Source organism: Quercus suber, unplaced genomic scaffold (genome assembly GCF_002906115.3).
Source record: "Quercus suber isolate HL8 unplaced genomic scaffold, Cork oak 2.0 scaffold_172, whole genome shotgun sequence".
Classification (NCBI taxonomy): domain Eukaryota; kingdom Viridiplantae; phylum Streptophyta; class Magnoliopsida; order Fagales; family Fagaceae; genus Quercus; species Quercus suber.
This window is the reverse complement of record NW_027069632.1, coordinates 33561-54324: the sequence shown is the minus strand read 5'-3', so window position 1 is coordinate 54324 and position 20764 is coordinate 33561. Positions and strand designations below refer to the sequence as shown.

The following is a 20764-nucleotide window of genomic DNA, read 5'->3' as shown; positions in this document are numbered from 1 at the left end:
GAAAATTTTTTTGTGATAAAGATAAGCTCCTTAATTTAAGAAATAGAAGAGTTTGGACAAATCTGTGAGGTCCACCATTTTGAGTGTTTTCAATTTATTTACAATTATACCATTAAAAACATTTTCTGTATCTTGAAAACGTCCCTTGAGCTGTTTTCAAAATCCTAATTTGAATAAGGAAAATATGATACATTTTTTTAAAAACAATATTTAAAGAATATTAGCCAAATAATAAATTCAAGTGTAGAGTCCACCATTTATAGATTGCAAAATAAAAAACTATATTTGAATACCCTTACCAATCAGTCCTTAAATTCAACAATTCCATTTTTTAAAATGAAATAACCGAATCAGGAACAGGAAATCCACATTTCTCTTGGATATGGCCAAAATAATACTAATAATAAGATAAGTATTATCAAAGTTGTTAGAATATCATTTCATAAGTTATTTTCACTCGAAATCTGTAGTCTATCTAGAAATAGATTAACTCCCAACTATTTATCTCTTGCAGACCATCACTTTTCTTTTATTATATTTAATCTTTTATATAAGAGACTATCACTTGCATGTTATCTTTTCCAAATTTTATTTTAAAATTAAAAGAATCTCTTATCACAATAGTAATCATCTTAAAATTTTAAAAATCTCTTATCACAATTTTAATCATCATATCGAAATCAACGCAAAAAATTTTTTTTTTTTTTTTTTTTTTTTTTTTTTTTTGAAAAACTCTAATCGTCATACCAACCAATGTTCAAGATACACATTTACTAAAAGAAATGTCGTGCTAAAAAAACACAAAAGAACTAAACTAGAGAATCATATTCCTTAATTATAATTATCACAAAAATAGTGTATATATATATTTCTAAGTTTTTTATAGGATCACATGTAAGTTTAGGTTATAAAAGACTTAAAAGAAGTATTTTATTATTATTTTTTTTTAAGAATAAAAAAGGAGCAGTACTTGATGAGTAGATGTAACATTGTAATGTTCAAATAAATTCATGGGTTTCATGGGGTCTAGGTCCTGGATTGAACCCAATCTCTATTTGGGTTAGATACAAACTTGAAAGTGGAAACCCCAAGTAGAGAAAACGATGGTACTTTTTTTTTTTTTTTTTTTTTGAGAAAGAAAAGATGGTAAAATTTAAATGTATTGGATGGATATATGCGTGTCTGTTTCGGTTTAAAAGTTGCTTATTTTCAGTAACTTATATGGATAATGCAAAATAAAAAGATAAAAGTGAACTTAAAAAAAAAATACCATTTAAATTATTTTTAAAAAATACAATAGATAATTTAAGCAAAAAAGTTTGCTTTTTTAATTTGGTACCAAACTCACAAGCTCCCCCCAAACAAGCACAGACGCGTTATATTAAAACGAAAAAAAAAAAAAGAGAAGGCGTTTGTTGCCGAAAGATTGGCTCGCTCAACGAACGCTTCAACGGCATTAATTCCCGGCCATTAAGGGTTTGTTTGTTTTATTTTGTTTTTCTTGTTTTTGTGTTTTTTTTTCTCTCTCTCTCTCTCTGTTTCTGTTTCTGTTTCTGTCTCTGTGTCTGTGTCTTTGATCTCTCTCTAGCTTCTTCAACCCAAAAAAAAAGAAAAAAAAAAAGAAAAAGAAAAAAAGAAATCCTACATTCCCTTTCTCTAGGGTTAGGTCGATTGCACAACCTTTATTGTAGTTTTTTTCACAATTTCTATTTCTTTTTTACATTTCTAAAATAGGAATTTCTTTTTTTTTTTTGAAAAAAAAATTCTGGGTTTTTTTTTTTTTTTTTTCTTTTTCCATACAGATATGTGACTGAACAAGAAGAAGAAGAAGGAGGAGAGGTTGAAGTTTGAAGGTGGGTTTGTGTGATTAGGACCTCAGGTGAAAGATCTGGGGCTTGAATATTTTTACAATTTACAGCAATAATTTGTAACAACATAAAGAATAATTAGAGAACAAAAAAAAAAAAAAAAAAATGAGCGCTTCGAGGTTTATTAAATGCGTGACGGTGGGTGATGGAGCTGTGGGTAAAACTTGCTTGTTGATTTCCTACACCAGCAACACTTTCCCTACGGTTAGTCCTTTTCTTTCTAAAATTTCTGCCTTTTTTGTGTTTCATTTTGTGATTGATAATGTTTTCTTTTCTGGGTTTTGTTTACCATTCTGGAAAATGTGATCACAGAAAAATTTTGATTGGTTTATTTTTTTTTGAAAATTTGGTTCAAAATGAGAGCTTGGGGTTTGTGTATTATGAATCTTCAGCTGAATTAGGTGATGGCATTGAAAAGATTGGCATGTTTGTTGTCTGATTTTTGTGATAATAAATGCTGGAATCATGTGTGTTATGTTTCGAGGTTAAATTACTCAAAGATGGTTGTTTTTTGTTTTGTATGGCTTGTGAGTTTGAAGGGTTAATGAATGTTTTTCAAAATTCGGCTTACATGGTTTTTGATCTGGGTTTAGAATTTATGTTGATGTAATGTTTAATTTATCGTGGTGGATTAATAATGGGAAGCAAGATGATCTGTCTGGTTTTTAAGATTAAGAATATTTGGAATCTATGTATCCATTTCAAAAGATACAAGTAAGAAGATTTTTAAATTTTGATATATTTTTTCCTGGTTTAGTGTTCTCCTGCCAAACAAACTGAAGGACATCTGTGATCCCATTTTGATGAATGCTGATGTTGTTTCTTGTGCATTTTAAAAGTTCTCTAAGATGATTGTATAGAATGTGGTACCCATAATCAGTTTCTTCTTGCATTTTGTGCGGAACAGGATTATGTGCCAACTGTTTTCGACAATTTTAGCGCTAATGTGGTTGTCAATGGGAGCACTGTTAACCTGGGTTTGTGGGATACTGCCGGTAGGTTATCAAAGTCACCTGTTTTCTTTCTATAAGTAGCTCTATCATAGATCTTTTTTGATTTCTTTTGTCCTTATTTTTACTGGGTCTGAATTTATTATTTCAGGACAAGAGGACTATAACAGATTACGACCTTTGAGTTATCGTGGAGCAGATGTTTTCATACTGGCCTTCTCTCTCATTAGCAAGGCCAGTTATGAAAATGTTTCCAAGAAGGTGAGGATTTTGTTGGACTACATGATATGCTGGCTCTTCTTCTTCTTTCAAGGAAAGAAATGCCACTTCCAATGTATAATTTATAATTTGTTGAGGAACTGTGCATATATTTCCCTTTCTTGCAGTGGATTCCAGAGTTGAAGCATTATGCACCTGGTGTTCCTATAGTTCTTGTTGGAACAAAGCTTGGTAAGATTTTTCTTTCATCTAATGTGATTGATATAACCATATTAAGCCAATGAGCTCTAGCTCCAATAACTTGCTTTTTCCATAATAACAGGATGGTATTGGTGGGTGAGGTTCATGGGTTCAAGACCCACTCTGTGTGTGTAACTTACCAATAAATAAATAAATAATTGATATAACTGTATCAACTGCTGTACCCTGCTTGTGCAATCTCTTCATAAGATATTTGTTCACCTATTTGTCAGTTTTTAATTTAACTCACCACTGTTGTGAAATATCGCTGGTGTGATTTTGATCTATCATAAACCTAAGTAGGACTGTTAGTAGTTTTAGTGATTAGGTATGAATTTTTTTTAATAAATGATTAATGGGTTATTCTATGATGGGATTTAGCTATGGTATAAAATTGCTAATCTTATTGTACTTGTTTGATCATTCAACAATGCCTTGATTTTTTAATAATGCTTTTTACAATTGAGAATATTTCCTTACTGTTTTGTAACTTCTTATGAGCCAGATCTTCGGGATGATAAGCAGTTTTTTATTGACCATCCTGGTGCTGTGCCAATTACTACTGCTCAAGTAAAGACTATTACTTCATATCTTCTGACAGATTGCTCAATTGTTGTCTTCAGTTCATTCCCTCAAAATTCTGTTCTTTTTTGTTTCTAAATTATTAAAATCATTTTTCTATTTCAAGGGAGAGGAGCTGAGGAAGCTGATTGGTGCACCTGCCTATATCGAGTGCAGTTCAAAAACACAACAGGCATAATTTTTTTTTAATTTTTTTTTTTAATAACAATTTGATGTTCTTTTGTATGATGTCAAAGGCCTTTATTCATTTGTGGACTTGTTACTGCAGAATGTGAAGGGAGTCTTTGATGCCGCCATAAGAGTTGTTCTTCAGCCACCCAAGCAGAAGAAAAAGAAAAGCAAAGCACAGAAGGCTTGCGCTATCTTGTGATTGAATAGTTGTAAAGAGATAAACAGCTATCTGTTTTACCTTTCTCCTCCCTCTTTGTTTCTCTTCCCTTTGCTCTTGAAGAAGCTGCGGGCCCTGAGATATTTAACAAACAATACTTGGATCTCTGGAATTATCAGGTGGCTTGGTGTTGCTCCCTTGGAATTGTTTTGATCTCTAATTGTTGAATCGCATTACATGGTTGTCCACCTTTACTTAATTACCGGTTTTGATTTGTTTTATGTATTAATAGACTGGATTGCCCCAGTTAGGAAAACAACCTTGCTTTGCATGAGCACAGTTATATTTATTACTTAGTATTTTGCTTAAATGCTTTCTATTTGTGTGATTCGTGCAGCCCGTGTATCATTTTTAACAAAACTAGATTCTGGTGCAAATTATGGATTTCCTAAAATTATTCAATTATCTGTGATGTGATCATTTTTGTCAAGCCTTATCAAATGCCTGGCTCTGGAATAAAACTGCTCTCCAAATGGGGTTAGAGTGTGTTTGAATATTGCTTATTTTGTTGAAACTGAAAAATAATTGTTGAAAATATTGTAAATAAAGGTAAAAGTTAATTAAAATAGTATAGTGGGGTCTATGAATAATGCCAAAAAGTGCAATGAAACTTATGAATGGTTGCAAAAATTAGTTAAATAGTGAAATAATTTTTATTTTTCATTCTAACCCAAACGCACACTAAAGCTTATAATAAAAGGCTTAAAAATCAGGCTTTCTGTTAAGTTAGGTTAATCACCACAGGATTTTCCTTTACTTCAGGAAGGGCTTTGCCAATCAGCTAAATGATTATTGAAAATGTAAGCTTTGCTTGGACTCTCTGCAGCATCTAGCGGTGAGTTCTTAGATTCTTCAATGCAATGTGAACCTGTAAGAGAGGGTCAGCGTGCTAGATGAACTCTCTCTGTATGAGAACTTAGCATAGCATCCGCAAATGGATTCTAAGAGGAACTACTGAATACATAACGTTATTTTCTTCTTACCTTGTTATCTGGTCTCATCCAGTGAATTATTTGCCTTGTTTCTATATGATAAAAGGACTGCTTACAGCTTAGACGCTCCCACTAATAAAAGAAGTTTAGTCAAAGTCCCTAGTACTGAGGCAAACCGACTAAAGCAAGTTTGGTTTTACTTTACTGACCAACAAAAAGTTTGATTTAATTCAGACCCTGTTTAATAATTACGCTTCTTTTTTATAAATGAGATGAGATGAACTACTCCCTCATTACATGAGCCATGAAGTTCAAAAACAACTGCTCGAGCTTTAATTTATAACTTTGCTAGTCTAGCATTACCAATGTCTGTGCCAAAATAAAAGGCTTCCATAGGGCCAGTTTGAATTGAGAGAGAGAGCAGTAGAGTAGAGTTAGCCGCAAAGAAGACTGAAAAATCTGATTGAAATTGAAATGAAATATTGGTAGCTTGAACAAGACATCACCAGCTCGAGAGCATTATATTTGCTAATACTCATGTCCAATGAGCAGTCAATATGATGAGTAGGATGGTGCTGGTAGAACTTGGTAGTACAATAAACTCTGGCAGAAGAGGAGGAAAAAAGAGTAATAAATTCCTTGTTATGGATATTTTTCCCCTGTATAACTTTCAAATTTTTTGCTTCTTGTTTACCAAATAATAAAAAAACTAGCTTCTTCTTTTTTTATTTCTTAAGAAATGAAGTAATTTATATCTTTTTGTCTCGCCTTTAACAAATATATAAGCTATCAGATGCCAAAATCAACCATATGTACCTCCCTTCAAAAAGAACAGGGCATCCCACCTTAGCATACAGAATTGTAGAAAATCTCAAAATTTAATGTAAAGATACGTTGAGTTTATTTTTTACATCAACAGAAGCTCCCCCAAACCCCCAACAATAAAAAAAGAAAGAAAAAGAAATAGAAAACAAAAAGATATGCAGGATTTGTGTTCGGGAATGAATTCCTTGACCAACATAATTTTTTTAAATAGAACTAATAAGGTCCAAGTGCTCAATGTGGCACAATTAGCATACAGAATGCCTAGTACAAATGAATGCTAACCTAAATTCAACATTGCATCTGACTAGGAAACACAAAGCAACTTGAACATCGCGCATGTAACATACACCTGATTTGTTGGTTAAATATGGAAGTTAAAGGCAGTTCTGAACCACGCACCAATTAAAACTCATCTGCTGCTCCAACAAGATAGACAATGCATCTAGTCCTCCAGCTAGTCACACCTTGATGGGCTCATATTTCTCTCCCACTGCACCGCCTTTCTGTTTCTGGAACTGAATGTACCGTAGTGTGCTGGCAAAGAAAGCATCTGCAGCTGGATCTGGTGTGGTGGAGTCACTTTGCATTTCAGTTGTAATTAATTCAATCAGGCCCTGGATTGTAGAAATAGTGATCTGGGGATTCCCTTTCTCAAAGAAATAAAGGTACCTGCAATAAGGGTAACACTGTCCCACCCTTAGACAAATAATTGAAGAAACTGAAGAACTGACGTTTTGTGAAGTCAGGGCAGAGCTTTTACTTGTTTAGTATCTCAACAAATAGTGTCACCGATCCAGTGCTACCTCGTGTTGCATTGGTCATTTGTTGAGCAGCATTTGCAATTCTTAATGCGCGCTTTAGGCAAAGCAGAACTCTAGGGGAAGAAAAAATTGTATCATTTAAAACAAATTAATGATAAGAAGAAGAATATTAATAATAAATTTAGTAAGTTCAGAACTAGAAAATTCACATCTTCCCTACAAAAATTTGGGAAATCAACCCTCCTCCCACCCGCCACTGCTTCCCTTCTTTTTTAGTACAAAACTATGAAATTCTTCTAAATGACAATATTTACCATGAGAATGCCAAAATTAATTTAGGAATTAAAAAAATCTACAGTCAATTTCATGACATCGATACGAGGTTTAAAATCCAACAAATTATTTAAATTTAGCTAACAGAACTCATAGTGCCCAAAGAAAAAGCATATATACAGCAGATCTGTCAGCATGATCACACTTGAAGTGGAATATCACTGACAAGTGTATATAAGGCTGCACAGCCATAAGTATGTGTGTGCGTGTGTGTGTGTATTTTGGGGTGGGGGCAGTAACACACCTCTCTCCATCTTTCATATTCTCCTGATCATCAACCCAGAAGAGATGCGAGCATGCATAAACAGCTCTACACTGATCAGGTTTCTTTAAAAGCTTCGCAGAATACTGTAAAAAGAAAGGCATCAAATGCAGGATTTAAGTTTTTATTTATTTATTTATTTATTTAAAAAGAGAGACTAATATGAGTTATGCAAAAATATTGAAACTCTAGAATCTACCCCCGTGGCCTTGTGTGTTAAAGTATCCCTGTTCTCAACGCCGAAGACATGCATCCTCTGAAGAGTCCCTATTATTAAATGTATTGCAGTCACCTGTGCTTTGGAATCCTATAATGGCAAACACATGCAAGGAAAAAATATTGAGAGGAATTAAAAGTGTAATAGGACTAGATCCCAAGTTGTCAGTCAACTTACTGAAATTTCTTCTTCATACAGAATATATGCTTGGGTGAAAAACTCATAAGCAACAGGTTCTAAATCACAGTCATTTGCAGCCTAACAGAAAACAAAAGAGAAATGCAAGTTAGCAAATGTCTTAATCCAATGGTATCTATAATAATATATAAAACTAAACCCTTCAATTTTTTGTTGACTTCTTATGACACTAACACAAACTTTTGAAAGCCCACATTTTTCCACATCAAATTTGAACTTTTTTTTCTTTTAATTAAGCTTAAATTCTATAAGGATTCCCTATAAAACCACCGATATTTGTACCCTCCATTAGAATATTGCAATATCATATTTTCTTTAAATGGTAGAATAAATAGTTCTATAACATATTTTCTTAATAAGTAGAATAACTAGTTCTATATAGAAACACAATTATAATAAAGGCCTATTAATAACTACCATAGTTGTCCAATTTTATATTTCAGAAAAAAAAAAAAAAAAAAAAAAAAAAAAGGGAGAGTTCATACTTTGTTGAACTTTTTAGTGCATCACATGAGTTACTGATTAGTTTTTTTTTTTTTTTTTTTGATAAGACAAGTGAGTCACTGACTAGTTTTATATGTTTATAAACCGAACGGTTCCATGTACCTCAGCACATTGCAGATATAACTGTAACGACAGTTCAGGTGCTGGAACAATTGACAGAGCCTCAATAGTCTGAAACAATAAAGTGGAAACTTACTAAAAACACAAAAATAGATTAATAAAATAACTCAAACTGCACAGATAGACATGAGATCAGTGCATCCAAAAAATTGTATACATACAACATAGAACAAATGAAAACAGAAATGGATACACATTCGACAATTGAAAATTAAAAAAAATAAAAAATAAAAAATCCAACTTATTTCAGTGAAAATTCACCTGATTCAAAAGTTGAAAAATTTTCTTTGGTGTAGTTGATGTCTCATCTCCAAAAGGATTTTCTTCTTGGCCTTGTAACTGCCTAACCAACTGCACATTACAGAAAACACAAAGCACATAAGTGCAAAAATCTGGTTTTTCTTTTCACAAAATCAACTGTAATGCACACCTCCTGGTGCTTACTACTTGTTCCAACATACACTAATATTTCTACAATGTTTCAACTATTAGTGATGCAAGCCACAAAATAGGATAAGCCATTCCACATACCACCATGGACCTTGGATAATTACACGATGGTTATCCCAGGAATCATAACAGCAGTTTTGACAAATTTTTTTTTTTTTTGATAAGCAGCAGTTTTGACAACTTACAACATGTTAGTATCAAATGTAACAGAAAAACATTTTACATTTGTTGAATGAGTTAGATAGGCAGATGCAGACCTTAAGACAAGAGAAAACAAGAGGAGGTACAGTAAATGGTAGCCGCTTTGGTCCTCCAGTCAAAATATGCTTCTTCACAGTACAAATAACCTGCAATTCAGCACATGAATTACAATAAAAAAGTACTCAAATTCATGCAGGAGCCCTTCAAAAAGAAGGAAGTAATACATTGAAATGAACAAGAGCAAGACAATTATATCATGATGGCAATAGAAACTTGTATATAAAGCTCCAAGGGGTGGAAGTAGAATCAAGCTCAACAGAAGAAACGCTATTCCATTCGAGGGACTTATCAGTCATTCCAAACAAAAGTGAACTTTTTAAAGTAAGAAATGAAAATAGCCACCAGACTTCAAGCCCAGCTTCTGAGATATGACAAGTTGATATTCACAAGAAAATCAAGCACAGGAATGAATAATCTGAAGGGAGAGAAAATCCTATATACTTAGCAACTTTTTCATTTCTCCAACACTCGCATGGATTAAAGCCTCTTTCATTTGGAAAACCCCAGCTGTTGCACTTGAGATGATAGATTAAAAATCTGGTACATTGTTTACAAAAATATGAGAAGCTTGCAGGAACATTTTACAAGAAAAATACCTTGAACATTTCTACAGGATCTTCATTGTAAAGCATCTGAATAAGACGTGAAACAGAATTCTGCTCCTCCTTGAAATCATCCTCATCAATCTAAGGAGTAAATACATTTTTTTAAAATACTTAAATAAACACAAACTTTCAGGAGCATTACAGTAATGCTCATTTTCCAAAAAAAACATATTAAAATCAATAAGAGAACAAATGAAAAATAGCTAAAACTAAGAACATATATAATTTTTTATAGGTAATAAGAACATAAAGCATTTACTGGTGGAATATTTCACAAGAAGCATTAAAAAATGAATATCATTAAGATATATATGACTTAGTAAGTGAATTACAAATGACCTCGTCATGAAGAGTCCCATCTAAATCCTTAACAAGCCCCTTCACTAATTCAAACAATGCCTCAACCTATAAACACCAAACAAGCCACATTATTACAAAATACAATTAAAAAAGACATCATAAACAATAAATTAAAGACATACCTTATCAGAAGTAGAAATACAAGTTTTATTTTTCATTATGCTTTGAATTATAACAGTTGACATGACTTTGTTTGTTTCGTTGTCCAGGTATTCCATGACATGGGGATAGTTTGAAAGCTTCAAGGCAGTGACAATATCATTATATTTCTCAAGTGGAGCACTTAAAAGTGCAACAATCTGTTTTGTTGCTTTGCTATCGGTAATCTTTCCTTTGCCAGAGAGCTTCTTGACACATGAACCCTGGAAAAACAAAAAGAAAAGAGAGAGAAAGGAAATAAGGGATGTCTTCCAGGCATAACTTCCCTTGGTCCAATATCTTAGCATGTCCCAATTAGAAACAATCCATTCAACAACTTCCACCATAACATAAAGCAGCGTTAGCAAATAAGTTTGTAACAACTAAATGAGACATCAGTACATGGACACAGATTACAATATTTTTTTTTTCAAACCTTATCAACCTTAATAATCTCAATGCACTCATTGTGGCATATTACACTCTACATTTATCCGTTTGTCACCATGTGCTACCTCTCACAAAGGCAAAGGTTCAATCTCCTATGGTTTTGTGTATGAGTAGGTGTTTGTGTGTGAATCTGAATGGATGGGGTAGGACGCCCCATGTGGATGCCGTATGCCTTTTTCTTTCTTAAGTAAAAATATATAACAAGGCATCACGGGGGATGCAATCCAAGTTCACGATCAGAACACAAGAAGAAAAATTACAATCAAATCCCAAAAATTAAGAGTATTAATGAAAGCTAAATAGGAGCCTGAGGAGTAATAACTTGAAAAAAATCCAAAGTGTGAGCTCATTGTTTTTTTTTTTTTTGATGACATGGAACCTCACCAAGGCAACGGCCCTTTGGACCCACCCATGGGGAGTAAACCACAAATGCATGATCCCACTTGCCAAAACTGTGTATCAGGTAATCTAGGGGAACTCCTATTGGGGATTGAACTCACAATGTCTAGGTCTACACTACAGCTCATCCCAAGCCTCCAACCACTAAGCTACGCTCTGACAAGTTAGTTCATTGTATTTCTTCCATAGGGAATACTATGTTTTATTTAAAAAAAATGTATAAACAACTGCATCACAGCATATAGCATGTTTAAAATTAAATTTATAAGGTTTTATTTCACAGGGAAAAAAAAAAATCTAGGATTTAGTCTTTTGGGGCCATTCATATGGATTATTCAAAATTTTGTAATAAGCAATTGTTGTGATACATCAATGGCACAAGCTACAAGGGAAGAGCCTTATATTTGTCATCAATGTTAAACCTTTTAACAACTCAAATAGCAAGTGAAGATTAGCCTTGCCATCTATGCAATTATATAAAGCCACAAGTTGATTTTAACCTCTCACTTAGATTGTCCCTGAAGTTTGAAAATCCAAAAATGAACCAATTTACTTGGGTGCTGTAGATCCTAACTGTTTTCTGGGAAGAAAAGATAGGACAAGGAAAGTGAAACATGCTTATGTTAAATCAGCTTGAAAAGGAAGCATACCAACACTTGATCTGCATAATCGAGTCGATCAGGGTGGACATGAAGAGTGAACGTAAGAAGAGAAGAATATAGAGTTACAACTCCAACAGTAGGCATGTCAACTTGTGCTTCTATCACCTGCATCAACACATAAACATTAACATTGTAAATATATATATGGACAGAGAGAGAGAGAGAGAGAGTGAGGATGGGAGAGAGACCTTTTTTGGAGGGGTTGGGGAGACGGAAATAAAAATGTTACAATTGTGCATTAAGAAAGTTTTAAGTGCAGGTCAACCTTGGTCCATCTAAGTAGAAGTAATTACTCATACTAAAAATAAAAAGGACAGATTTTATCTCCAAACCGGTTTGGAGAAAAATTCCATCCACCCATATGGCAATTTGAATGACCATCCATGTGTATTTCTAGTCACATGACCTATTTAATGAGTCATGTAACTTGTTTAAATAATTTAATAAGTCATGTGATATAATACAAATGATGGTTTCATGAATCGCAAAATAATGGGATGGAAGAGATTCCCAGCAAAACTTTTTTCCAAATAAAAAAGATAAAATACATTGTTAGTCCCTAAACTTTAGCCCATGATTGCTTTAGTCCCTGCATTTAAAGTGATCGCTTTCAGTAGAATGATGACATGTCAGATTTTAGAACGTCACTTTAAACTTCAAGGACTAAAAAGTGGTTACTTTAAACTTCAAACACTAAAATCACTCATGGGCCAAAATTTAGAAACCAAATGTATTTTTCCTAATAAAAAAAGAATAGTTCCATTATTTAATTGCCATATTCTTTACTCTTTAGAAATGTTAAATGGGAATATGCAACAATTACCTTCCCTATGGCATTGCTCAATTTGGAAAAAGCTTCTACTTGCAAGAACTCAGGCAACACTTCTGTACTTGAAGCAGCATAATTGGAAAGCCTTTCCATTAACTGGGATAGCACTGTCTTGATGTCAACAGATGGCTGAGAAACACAGAATGACACGAAGGGGAGAAACATGAGAACTTAGTGGGATGCATACTACTGTGGTTATATCATAAAAATGACTAAATATGTTGATGGGATGGTTCCAAACAAGGAAATTTCCAATCTACTTTATATTTCATTGATCAAGGGCATCAAATTTTAGCATTATTATTAAGTTATGTTTATTCTTTATCATGAATGGAGAGCAATATTATGTGCATTCATTAAATTACAGTAAATCTAACCCATTGCAGTGCAATAGCACTTCTATTGATAGATGACAAGGGTTCACACAGGTCCTGACTGATGCCCAGCACATTTCAAATCTCTGAATTCATATCAATTTTGTTAAATTAACAATTGTCCCAAAAGTTTAAGTTATTAGGATATGGTAAATTTAATCACTTAACCATAATTTTAACACTCGCCCTCACTTGTGGGCCTGAACTTCCCCTTAATAAATAGAGGTCCAACAGTGAGAATTTAACATTTTAAATGAAAGGTAGAGAAAAGACAGGGATTGAACTTAAGATCTCCTGCTTTGATGCTATGTTTAATTACCAACTATCTCAAAAGTTTAAACTATTAGAATATGGTTAATTTAATAACTTAACCATAATTCTAACAAATTAAAATCTAGATATCCCAATGCCACCATCATTTCAAATCTCTGAATTCAACAAAGTACCTTTCCTATAAGATGGGTCGAAAAAAAGGGAAAGAGCTTATGATGCAGGCAGCAAAAAGCTGGCTTTATTTGAACTTTATTTTTATTTTAGAATAAGGTGTATTATTGTAACATGTATGTGTATTATTGTAATCTTAGATTTCTGGACATGGGAATAGTTTTGGTCTATTGGGATGTATTTTAGGTCTCTAGTGTTGTTGGATTTTTAATAAGGGTTTTTAATACTTATCTAGTTTGGACTTGGTGTTCGTTTAGGAACAACTTATTTAGTGTTTTTTTTTTTTTTTTTTAACTTTTTGCTGAAAGTGTGCTAAAGTATACTTGTACTTTGAAAAAGGGAGAAAAATAAGAAAAAGTGAAGTTTTAAAAAGTTGTACATAAAAGCTAAAAGCTGAGCTTATAAACTCTAGCCAAACAGACACTCAGTCATCAAAGTTTATGGAGTTTATATCCTATAAGGCTCACATATTAGTTGTCTATTTATACGGATGTAACGCTTTTTATTTGATACAGAATTTGGTCTCTAGAAATTTCAGAAGCTATGAAGCTTCATTTAAGGGTTTGTGTGATGCTTAGATTTATCAATAATCAATCCTTTTCACTTTCAATTTTTCTTTGAATTTTCTAGCAGTTTCTCTTTGAAAAGGGTTTGTACACATCCATTTATGTGTCATTCTCCTTTTTTTTTTCCAATAAAAATTTTACTTATCAATTGTCCATTCTTTTTGTAATTCTTTTAGGTTATAGTGTGTTCATCATTGTGAGCTTGACTAAACTATTATTTTAATAAAGTTTCTTACTTATCAAAAAAAGGAATTTTCTACATTTTCCCATCAATTTCCAGCCAAGGCTATATCTGAATTTATAGCTATTATTTCACTAAAATTGTTAGCAACCCAGTGGTTCCCAAGGGGGATAGATGGGAAATGTATGGAAATGGATGTAAACCGTATGTGAATTAACTTAATTTGAGGTAGTCACTCTCCATAGAAAAATATTAAGAGAGAAAGGAAATGCACTAAGAAAGGAATTGGTTTATTCTTCAAGAAAAATCAAATGATGGTTACACGCATTATTTATAGAACTCAGGCTTTCTTCCAATTGCCTCACATGGCTCAATCCTATTAGCTTATTAATTAAGCATGTGCTCTCACCAATTAACCCATGTGATTATAGAGTTACATGTACCAATAGATCTAACTAACTCTATCCTAACATGTGGGTCTCCTAACAAAAATCGCAACCTTTAAAACCCTAATGCATCCACTATACTTTAACTACATAATTTTTAGCTATTCTTTCACTAAAATCCCCTAAAAAGCCATATGAAGGGTTAAAGCTCCTCAAAGAGTTTCCTTTTTAGTGCGGACAGTGGCTTAGGGGGAAATTCTTACTTCTAATAACCTTCTCAAGAGGGGTTATTCAATGGTGAGTTGGTGTTGTATGTGCCGCTATGGTGGGGAGACTGTAGACCACCTTTTGATACATTGCAGTCTGGCTTTGAGTTGTGGAGTTAGTTTTTAGGATGTTTGGGATTCAGTGGGTATTACCAGAGAAGGTTCTTGATTTAGTATGTGGATGGAGAATAGGGGGGTCTAATTGTAGAGGGAAAGAAATCGAAGTACTTTTAAAGTGGAGTGCTGCACGCCAACTCAACTGCTAGCATCCTTCACTAATTCTCTTTATGAGTGGTCCTTTTCTTTGGGTCTTACAGATAGTAATTATGTCAACCTTTCATAGAACCATTTCATATGGAGATATTTCTTCCGTTTGTAATTCTTGAGGCTACTTCATGACTTTTTCCATGTAGTCTCATTTCAATAAAATTATTCTTACCTATCACAACCAAGAATAAATATAAAAAATTGATCTCTCAAACAGCTTCAAAATTAGCAAATACTCACATAAGCCAAAACACCATTCCCGAGTTACAGTTTGCAGCCCGGGGGCAGCCATCCAAATGCTAAGTTTTCTACGCTGTTTCATCCCCAAATCCTACCCTTCCCATTCACCATTGAAATCATATATTCACTATTATGCTCCAGATCTTTTCCACACACATCCCAGACAAAAAAAAAAAAAAATTAAAAGAGAGCTCAAATCCAACAAAGCCTGACTGCCAAATAACATCCAGCAGCTCTTATTGTCTTCTAGTGATTTGGACCAGTCAATATTCAGCCTTCCCTAGCTTAAATTGATCTTTGCAACCAAAAAGCCCAATCCCATATAGATTTTTAATCATGAGTCACCAAAAGCCTTTCAAGAAACTAGCCTCAATATCCTTCATTGCTACTCCCTACTTCAATTTTGCTATCACATTTAACGATTGTAACGTTTATATTTGGCAACAGCCTTTTCTTATAGCCTTTTAGCTTATGTACAGCCCTTTCAAGCCTCACTTCTTCTATGTACAACTATACTTTAACCAACTTTTAGAAAATAGGAAAAAAAGCTTTCAAAAAAAAAAAAAGCTACATCCACACACGCTAACTTTAACCATAAAGGAATTTGTTTTTAAGTCTGATGAAAAGATTTAAGTATGACTTTTGAAGAGTAATAGAGAAAAAAAAAAAAAAATGAAGAAACAACATAAACTACAATAACCATGTACGCTCATGTTTCATATTTTCTGAAACAATATTATTCACAAGTTGTGTAAAAACGAAAGGTCCGTGAGACTAAACAATGCATAATATGGAACCTACCTCAAGCAGAGGGCAAGCACCCAAAAGTACATCAAGTGTTTGCAAGTGATACTCATCAGGAAAGACTTGAATTATGCAATCCATCAAATAGAATTGAGCAAGCTCATCTTTACAATTTACAACCTGGCAAAAAACAATTCAAATGAAAAATCCCTCACATGATAGTTATAAAATAGAAATCAAATATCCATAAGCCTCCAAAAAGTAATCAAGATAAAGCAGAACAGATCAGACCTGCTCCAGGACTCTAGGAAGGACACCGTCTTTGTACATATCAAGGTCAATACCCTCAATCTGACTGAGGACATGCAGGTTCTTCCCCACCTAATGAATATACAAGGGTGCGAAAAGAAGCATTCTGTAAGTGTACACTGAGTATGTACACAATTTATTGCAGTGAAATTACCAGATACGGGTTACTGATATTACAAGATCACGCAGCTCGCTCCTTTCTTTCTCCCGTTTCTCCTTATCCCGGGCAGGTCCCTGCAGACCAGAAAGCCCGATAGCAAGCCTCAACACAGGATCAGCTAAGAGTATGAATGATTCACAAGCACTATAACACCTGCATGACCAGAAATCATGCCCTCATGATAATTTTTACCTTCCAGACATGCAGCATTGTGTCATTGCTATTTAAGGCTCAAGGCACACTTAAGTGCTAATGTCTCTTAGAGCCAAACCACAAAGGAAGGCATGAGCCTAGTGAAGCAAAGTGCACGTTTTCAAGACACAAAGCAAGCCTAGTTAAAATGAAAATTGGGTGATATTGCAACTGCAACGTGCAATGATGAAGTCAATTTATACATTATTTTAGCTTCCACCAAGCATATGGCTTTATCAAATACATTTTAGACCAAAATGCATTTGTCCAATAGTAATTATAAAAAAATTTCTAATATTTGAGCATCAAACCTAGTAAACGTAACTAAAAGCAATCAGCAGAACTAGGATTTGTGGAGACAAAGTTCCTTCCATTTACTTTAATGTTCTAACTTTACACATTTGGCATCAAAAGGATGAAAATCGATAAGCACATGAAATACCCAAAAATAAAAATCAACACCAAGGTAATATGGCAAATTGCCACCAACAATCATAAAAAATAGGAAAAAGAGTGACTATCAAAATTTGAAAAATAGAAGGTTCCATAAGCTGAATTGAAGTGCCATGAGCTTCACTTGGTATAGACAAAATAGTAGCTTGAGGTTCACCAAAAAAAAAAATTAAATAAACATAAGCTTTTGTCCTTAGGCTAAGCCATAATGCTCCTTGTTGACCATCAAAAGGTGCTACATAGAAACCATACTGAACTTCAAACCTAAAGCATGATCAAGCATGCTTTCAATAACATTAATTGTGGTCCCATGCATGTCCAAACATGAGAAAAGGTAACAATTCACAGGTATCTCAACCAACCTGATGTTGCATCCGCACCCAAAGTTTGTTCATTTCTGTGAAGTTTTGGAGTACAAACTCTACAGCATCTGTAACAGTGTCAGCATCTCTGCAGGGATAAAGTAAGCCATTGAATTCACAAGCACAGAGTATCAAAAGGTCTATTTTACACCCAGTACAAACACGATACAAATGGAATAACTCAAACGGGTTACATTATGACACATTAATTAGATAAACTTGGTACTAATAACTTAACTAAATCTATGTTAAGATATGTTCAGAAGGCATTCATTCTGGTCATCTTAACTAAGCAAAAAATAGAAGTTACTGCCACATAATAAGAAACTGGACAGCCACTGGTATATAACTGCAGACACAAGTGATTCTGGCATGTGCCTCGAGTCTCAACCATATCCACGAAACCTTGAATCAAAACCGACCCACCAAATCTTCCTCCACTCAATCACATATAAGAATGCTTTCAACTAAGAACTAGAACAAAATAACAATCCAGTTCCCTTACCCTTCATACTCAGAACCAATATCAGGTAATTTATCCCTACTGACTTGAGAAAGGTAACTCCTTAGAAAGAGGCCACGTAGAGGATGCTGAATGCCGCGGCACATTTCGACTAGATCTTTAAGAACATCCTTAGCAGGAGCTTCCTTAGATTTAATGTATACGGATCCTACTGTACAAAGTAAATACCTGATCGAGATCACAAGTAATTATTAAAAAATAAATAAAAAAATAAATGCTCACTTTAATTATGGAAATGGATAAAGGAAGAGGTTAGAGTGTAAATATCACTTACAATCTGGGCAAAATGTTACCGGCGTGTTGAACAAGCTCGTACAGATCGATAATGGAGCAGCCACGACGAGCCTCTTCCTTGAAGAACATCTCCAACTTCCTCAATTCATCGAATGCACGCATATCTAATAAGTCAAGCATTACAAAAAAAACCACCAATCAACAAAGCCATAATAAAATCAATTGCGTTTTGATCAAAGAGAACGGATCGAATAGAGAGAGAAACTCACAGAGTTCGTAGTATTTGTGAGGGGAAAGCTTCGAAGTCCGAAGCTCGGAGAGCATCTGTGCCGAGTATTTCAAGGCATCTCGAAGATTGTTCGAGTCCTAAACAAAAAATTGTCAGAATCGGAGAAATTAGGGCTTTGATATGCAAATTGTTCTTGTTTTTTTTTTCTCGAGAAACAAACAAAGGCTAGGAAGGATTACCAGAGCGCGGTGCATGTAGAAAGCGTTCTGTTGGAGACCGGCGATCCCAGCGGCCAACCATTTCTCTTCGTCTTGAGCTACGTCTGATATCATTTTCTCTCTCTCTCTCTCACTCTCTCTTTTTCAGGTTGCGTTTTGACTTGGCTCTGGGGTCCTCAACTGGCCAGTTCAAGAAAGACTAACTTGGATCGGGTGCAAATGATATACTGGATTTTGATTTTGATATGATATATTCACAAAATCGATTCGAGGTTTTTGGTTATGCTATGCTATGTTATGCTATGCCTGGACCATTGGGTGATTGAATCAACGCCGTGACCAACTTTCGTTTTGCGGATTTGCTTAGAAGCTTTAGCGTGTGTCAACAAACTATGTGAGATGGACCCCGTGTCCATTGGAATTTAGAACAATCCAATTAGATTCCCTTTCATGACATGAAAATGGCTTCCTCCTAATATTTTGTAACAAATATTAGAATGTTATTAATTATTATTAGTGGACAAATTTGTTCTGATTCAAATTAAGGCAATAATAACTTATCATTTAGAATTTATTGTAAGAATATTACGAATGTAACAATTTTTTATAATTTTATTTTGGTTCAAATTATAGTAATAATAACTTAATATTTAAAATTTATTATAAGAATATTGTGGATGTAGCAGTTCTCTTAAAACATCAATATTTTTTTTCAAAAAACTATTTCAGTTCTTAAACTTTTCCGAACATTTTTTTTTTGGTCCCTAAATTATTGAAATTTTTTTTCATCCCTAATTTTGACTCTAAACTATTAAGAATACTATTTACAAAATTTATGGATAAAAAAAGAATTTTTTAAAATTTAAGGACGAAAAACAAACTTTCTAAAAAGTTTAGAGACAAAATACTAGTATTTTAAACTTTTATTGCAAACAAATTAATTTACCAACTATTATTGCATTAGATATGAAAAAAAAAATCTTGAATAAAGATTACAAACTTCCCATAAAAAATTATTGTATAAATTAAGGTTGTATTTGTTTGCACGAAAAATATTTTCAGACGAAAAAATATTTTTATTTTCAATAAAAGCCTTCCTAATAAAGGTTGTTTACTTATAACTATTTTCGTCTGCTTTAATATCCATATTTGATTGCATTCATAAAAATGATCACAGAAATACTTTTTATTGTTTGACTTGCACAAAATATTACAAGGCTGAATTACAAATTGCATCATCTAATTTTGACCAAAATTCAATTCAGTTTCTTAATTTTACTTTTATTCAATTTAGTCCTCTATGTTTCAATCTTATTTTATCCAGTCTTCTCTTTAGTCTCTTATTTGAATTGTGCCGTCAATAATCTCTAAAATGATGTTGTTTTCAGGTCTGGTTTGGGAAACTTAAACGAAAATCCTCTTACAAAAGTAGATGAAATGATTGAATTGAACAAAGTTAAAGTTAGAGAACTGAATTAAGCGAAAATAAAATTATAAGACTAAATTGAAAGAAAGTGAAGTTACATAATTAAATTGAATTTTAGTTAAAGTTAAAGAGTGTAATTATTTATTTATTTATTTATTATTATTATTATGTGGGTTGTGTCATGGGGATGGCCAAATCAATTGGGTAATGGGTACCCTGATCCGAAAGTTCTAGGTATTACCTAGTTTATCACGGGTAAAAGAGAATCGGGTTGGATTTTACCTAAACCCAAAATTCTCTGGTCGATTTGGATATTACCTGAAACTCGACCTATACTATTTATAAAAATAAAAAATTAAAATTAAAGATTGGCTAAGCGGGGATATCAAAGAGGTCAATTATGTATTTATGTACAGGGATAGTGTCTTTGGATCACATCTATATGATTCTCCTATCTCCAAAAGAACATGACAGTGTTTGAATAGATGCCTTACAACCAGATAGATTGTCACATTAAATAAGGAGTTTAAGTGAAAAGGCTGAAAGGCAAAAATCTACAGAAAGTTATCTGCAAGTAAGCATGGGAAGCAGTTTACCATGTGGGGATTGAAGGACTTTAGAATTCGTAGTGTAAATT

The 20764-nt window shown here is 33.5% G+C and overlaps 2 protein-coding genes across 2 annotated transcripts; one reads left to right on the top strand and one right to left on the bottom strand.

The window, feature by feature from the left end:
• Window positions 1–1340: 1340 nt before the first annotated feature.
• LOC112038767 (rac-like GTP-binding protein ARAC1) lies at window positions 1341–4557 on the top strand. The gene is made up of 8 exons (XM_024071608.2): window positions 1341–1476; window positions 1803–2072; window positions 2776–2863; window positions 2970–3079; window positions 3205–3268; window positions 3783–3847; window positions 3966–4031; window positions 4128–4557. The coding sequence occupies exons 2-8, from the start codon at window positions 1974–1976 to the stop codon at window positions 4227–4229; spliced, it is 594 nt and encodes a 197-aa protein (XP_023927376.1). The 5' UTR covers window positions 1341–1476; window positions 1803–1973; the 3' UTR covers window positions 4230–4557.
• Window positions 4558–6038: 1481 nt separating this feature from the next.
• On the bottom strand, window positions 6039–19088 carry LOC112038762 (vacuolar protein sorting-associated protein 35A). Its single transcript, XM_024071603.2, has 21 exons — window positions 18723–19088; window positions 18524–18620; window positions 18295–18418; window positions 18003–18188; window positions 17498–17585; window positions 16508–16564; window positions 16313–16402; window positions 16079–16201; window positions 12548–12682; window positions 11713–11829; window positions 10198–10437; window positions 10055–10120; window positions 9707–9796; window positions 9107–9196; window positions 8661–8750; window positions 8382–8450; window positions 7755–7835; window positions 7560–7667; window positions 7343–7446; window positions 6765–6878; window positions 6039–6673 (listed from the first exon to the last, which is right to left on the bottom strand). Exons 1-21 carry the CDS (start codon window positions 18813–18815, stop codon window positions 6463–6465), a joined length of 2373 nt encoding a protein of 790 aa, XP_023927371.1. The 5' UTR covers window positions 18816–19088; the 3' UTR covers window positions 6039–6462.
• Window positions 19089–20764: the final 1676 nt, after the last annotated feature.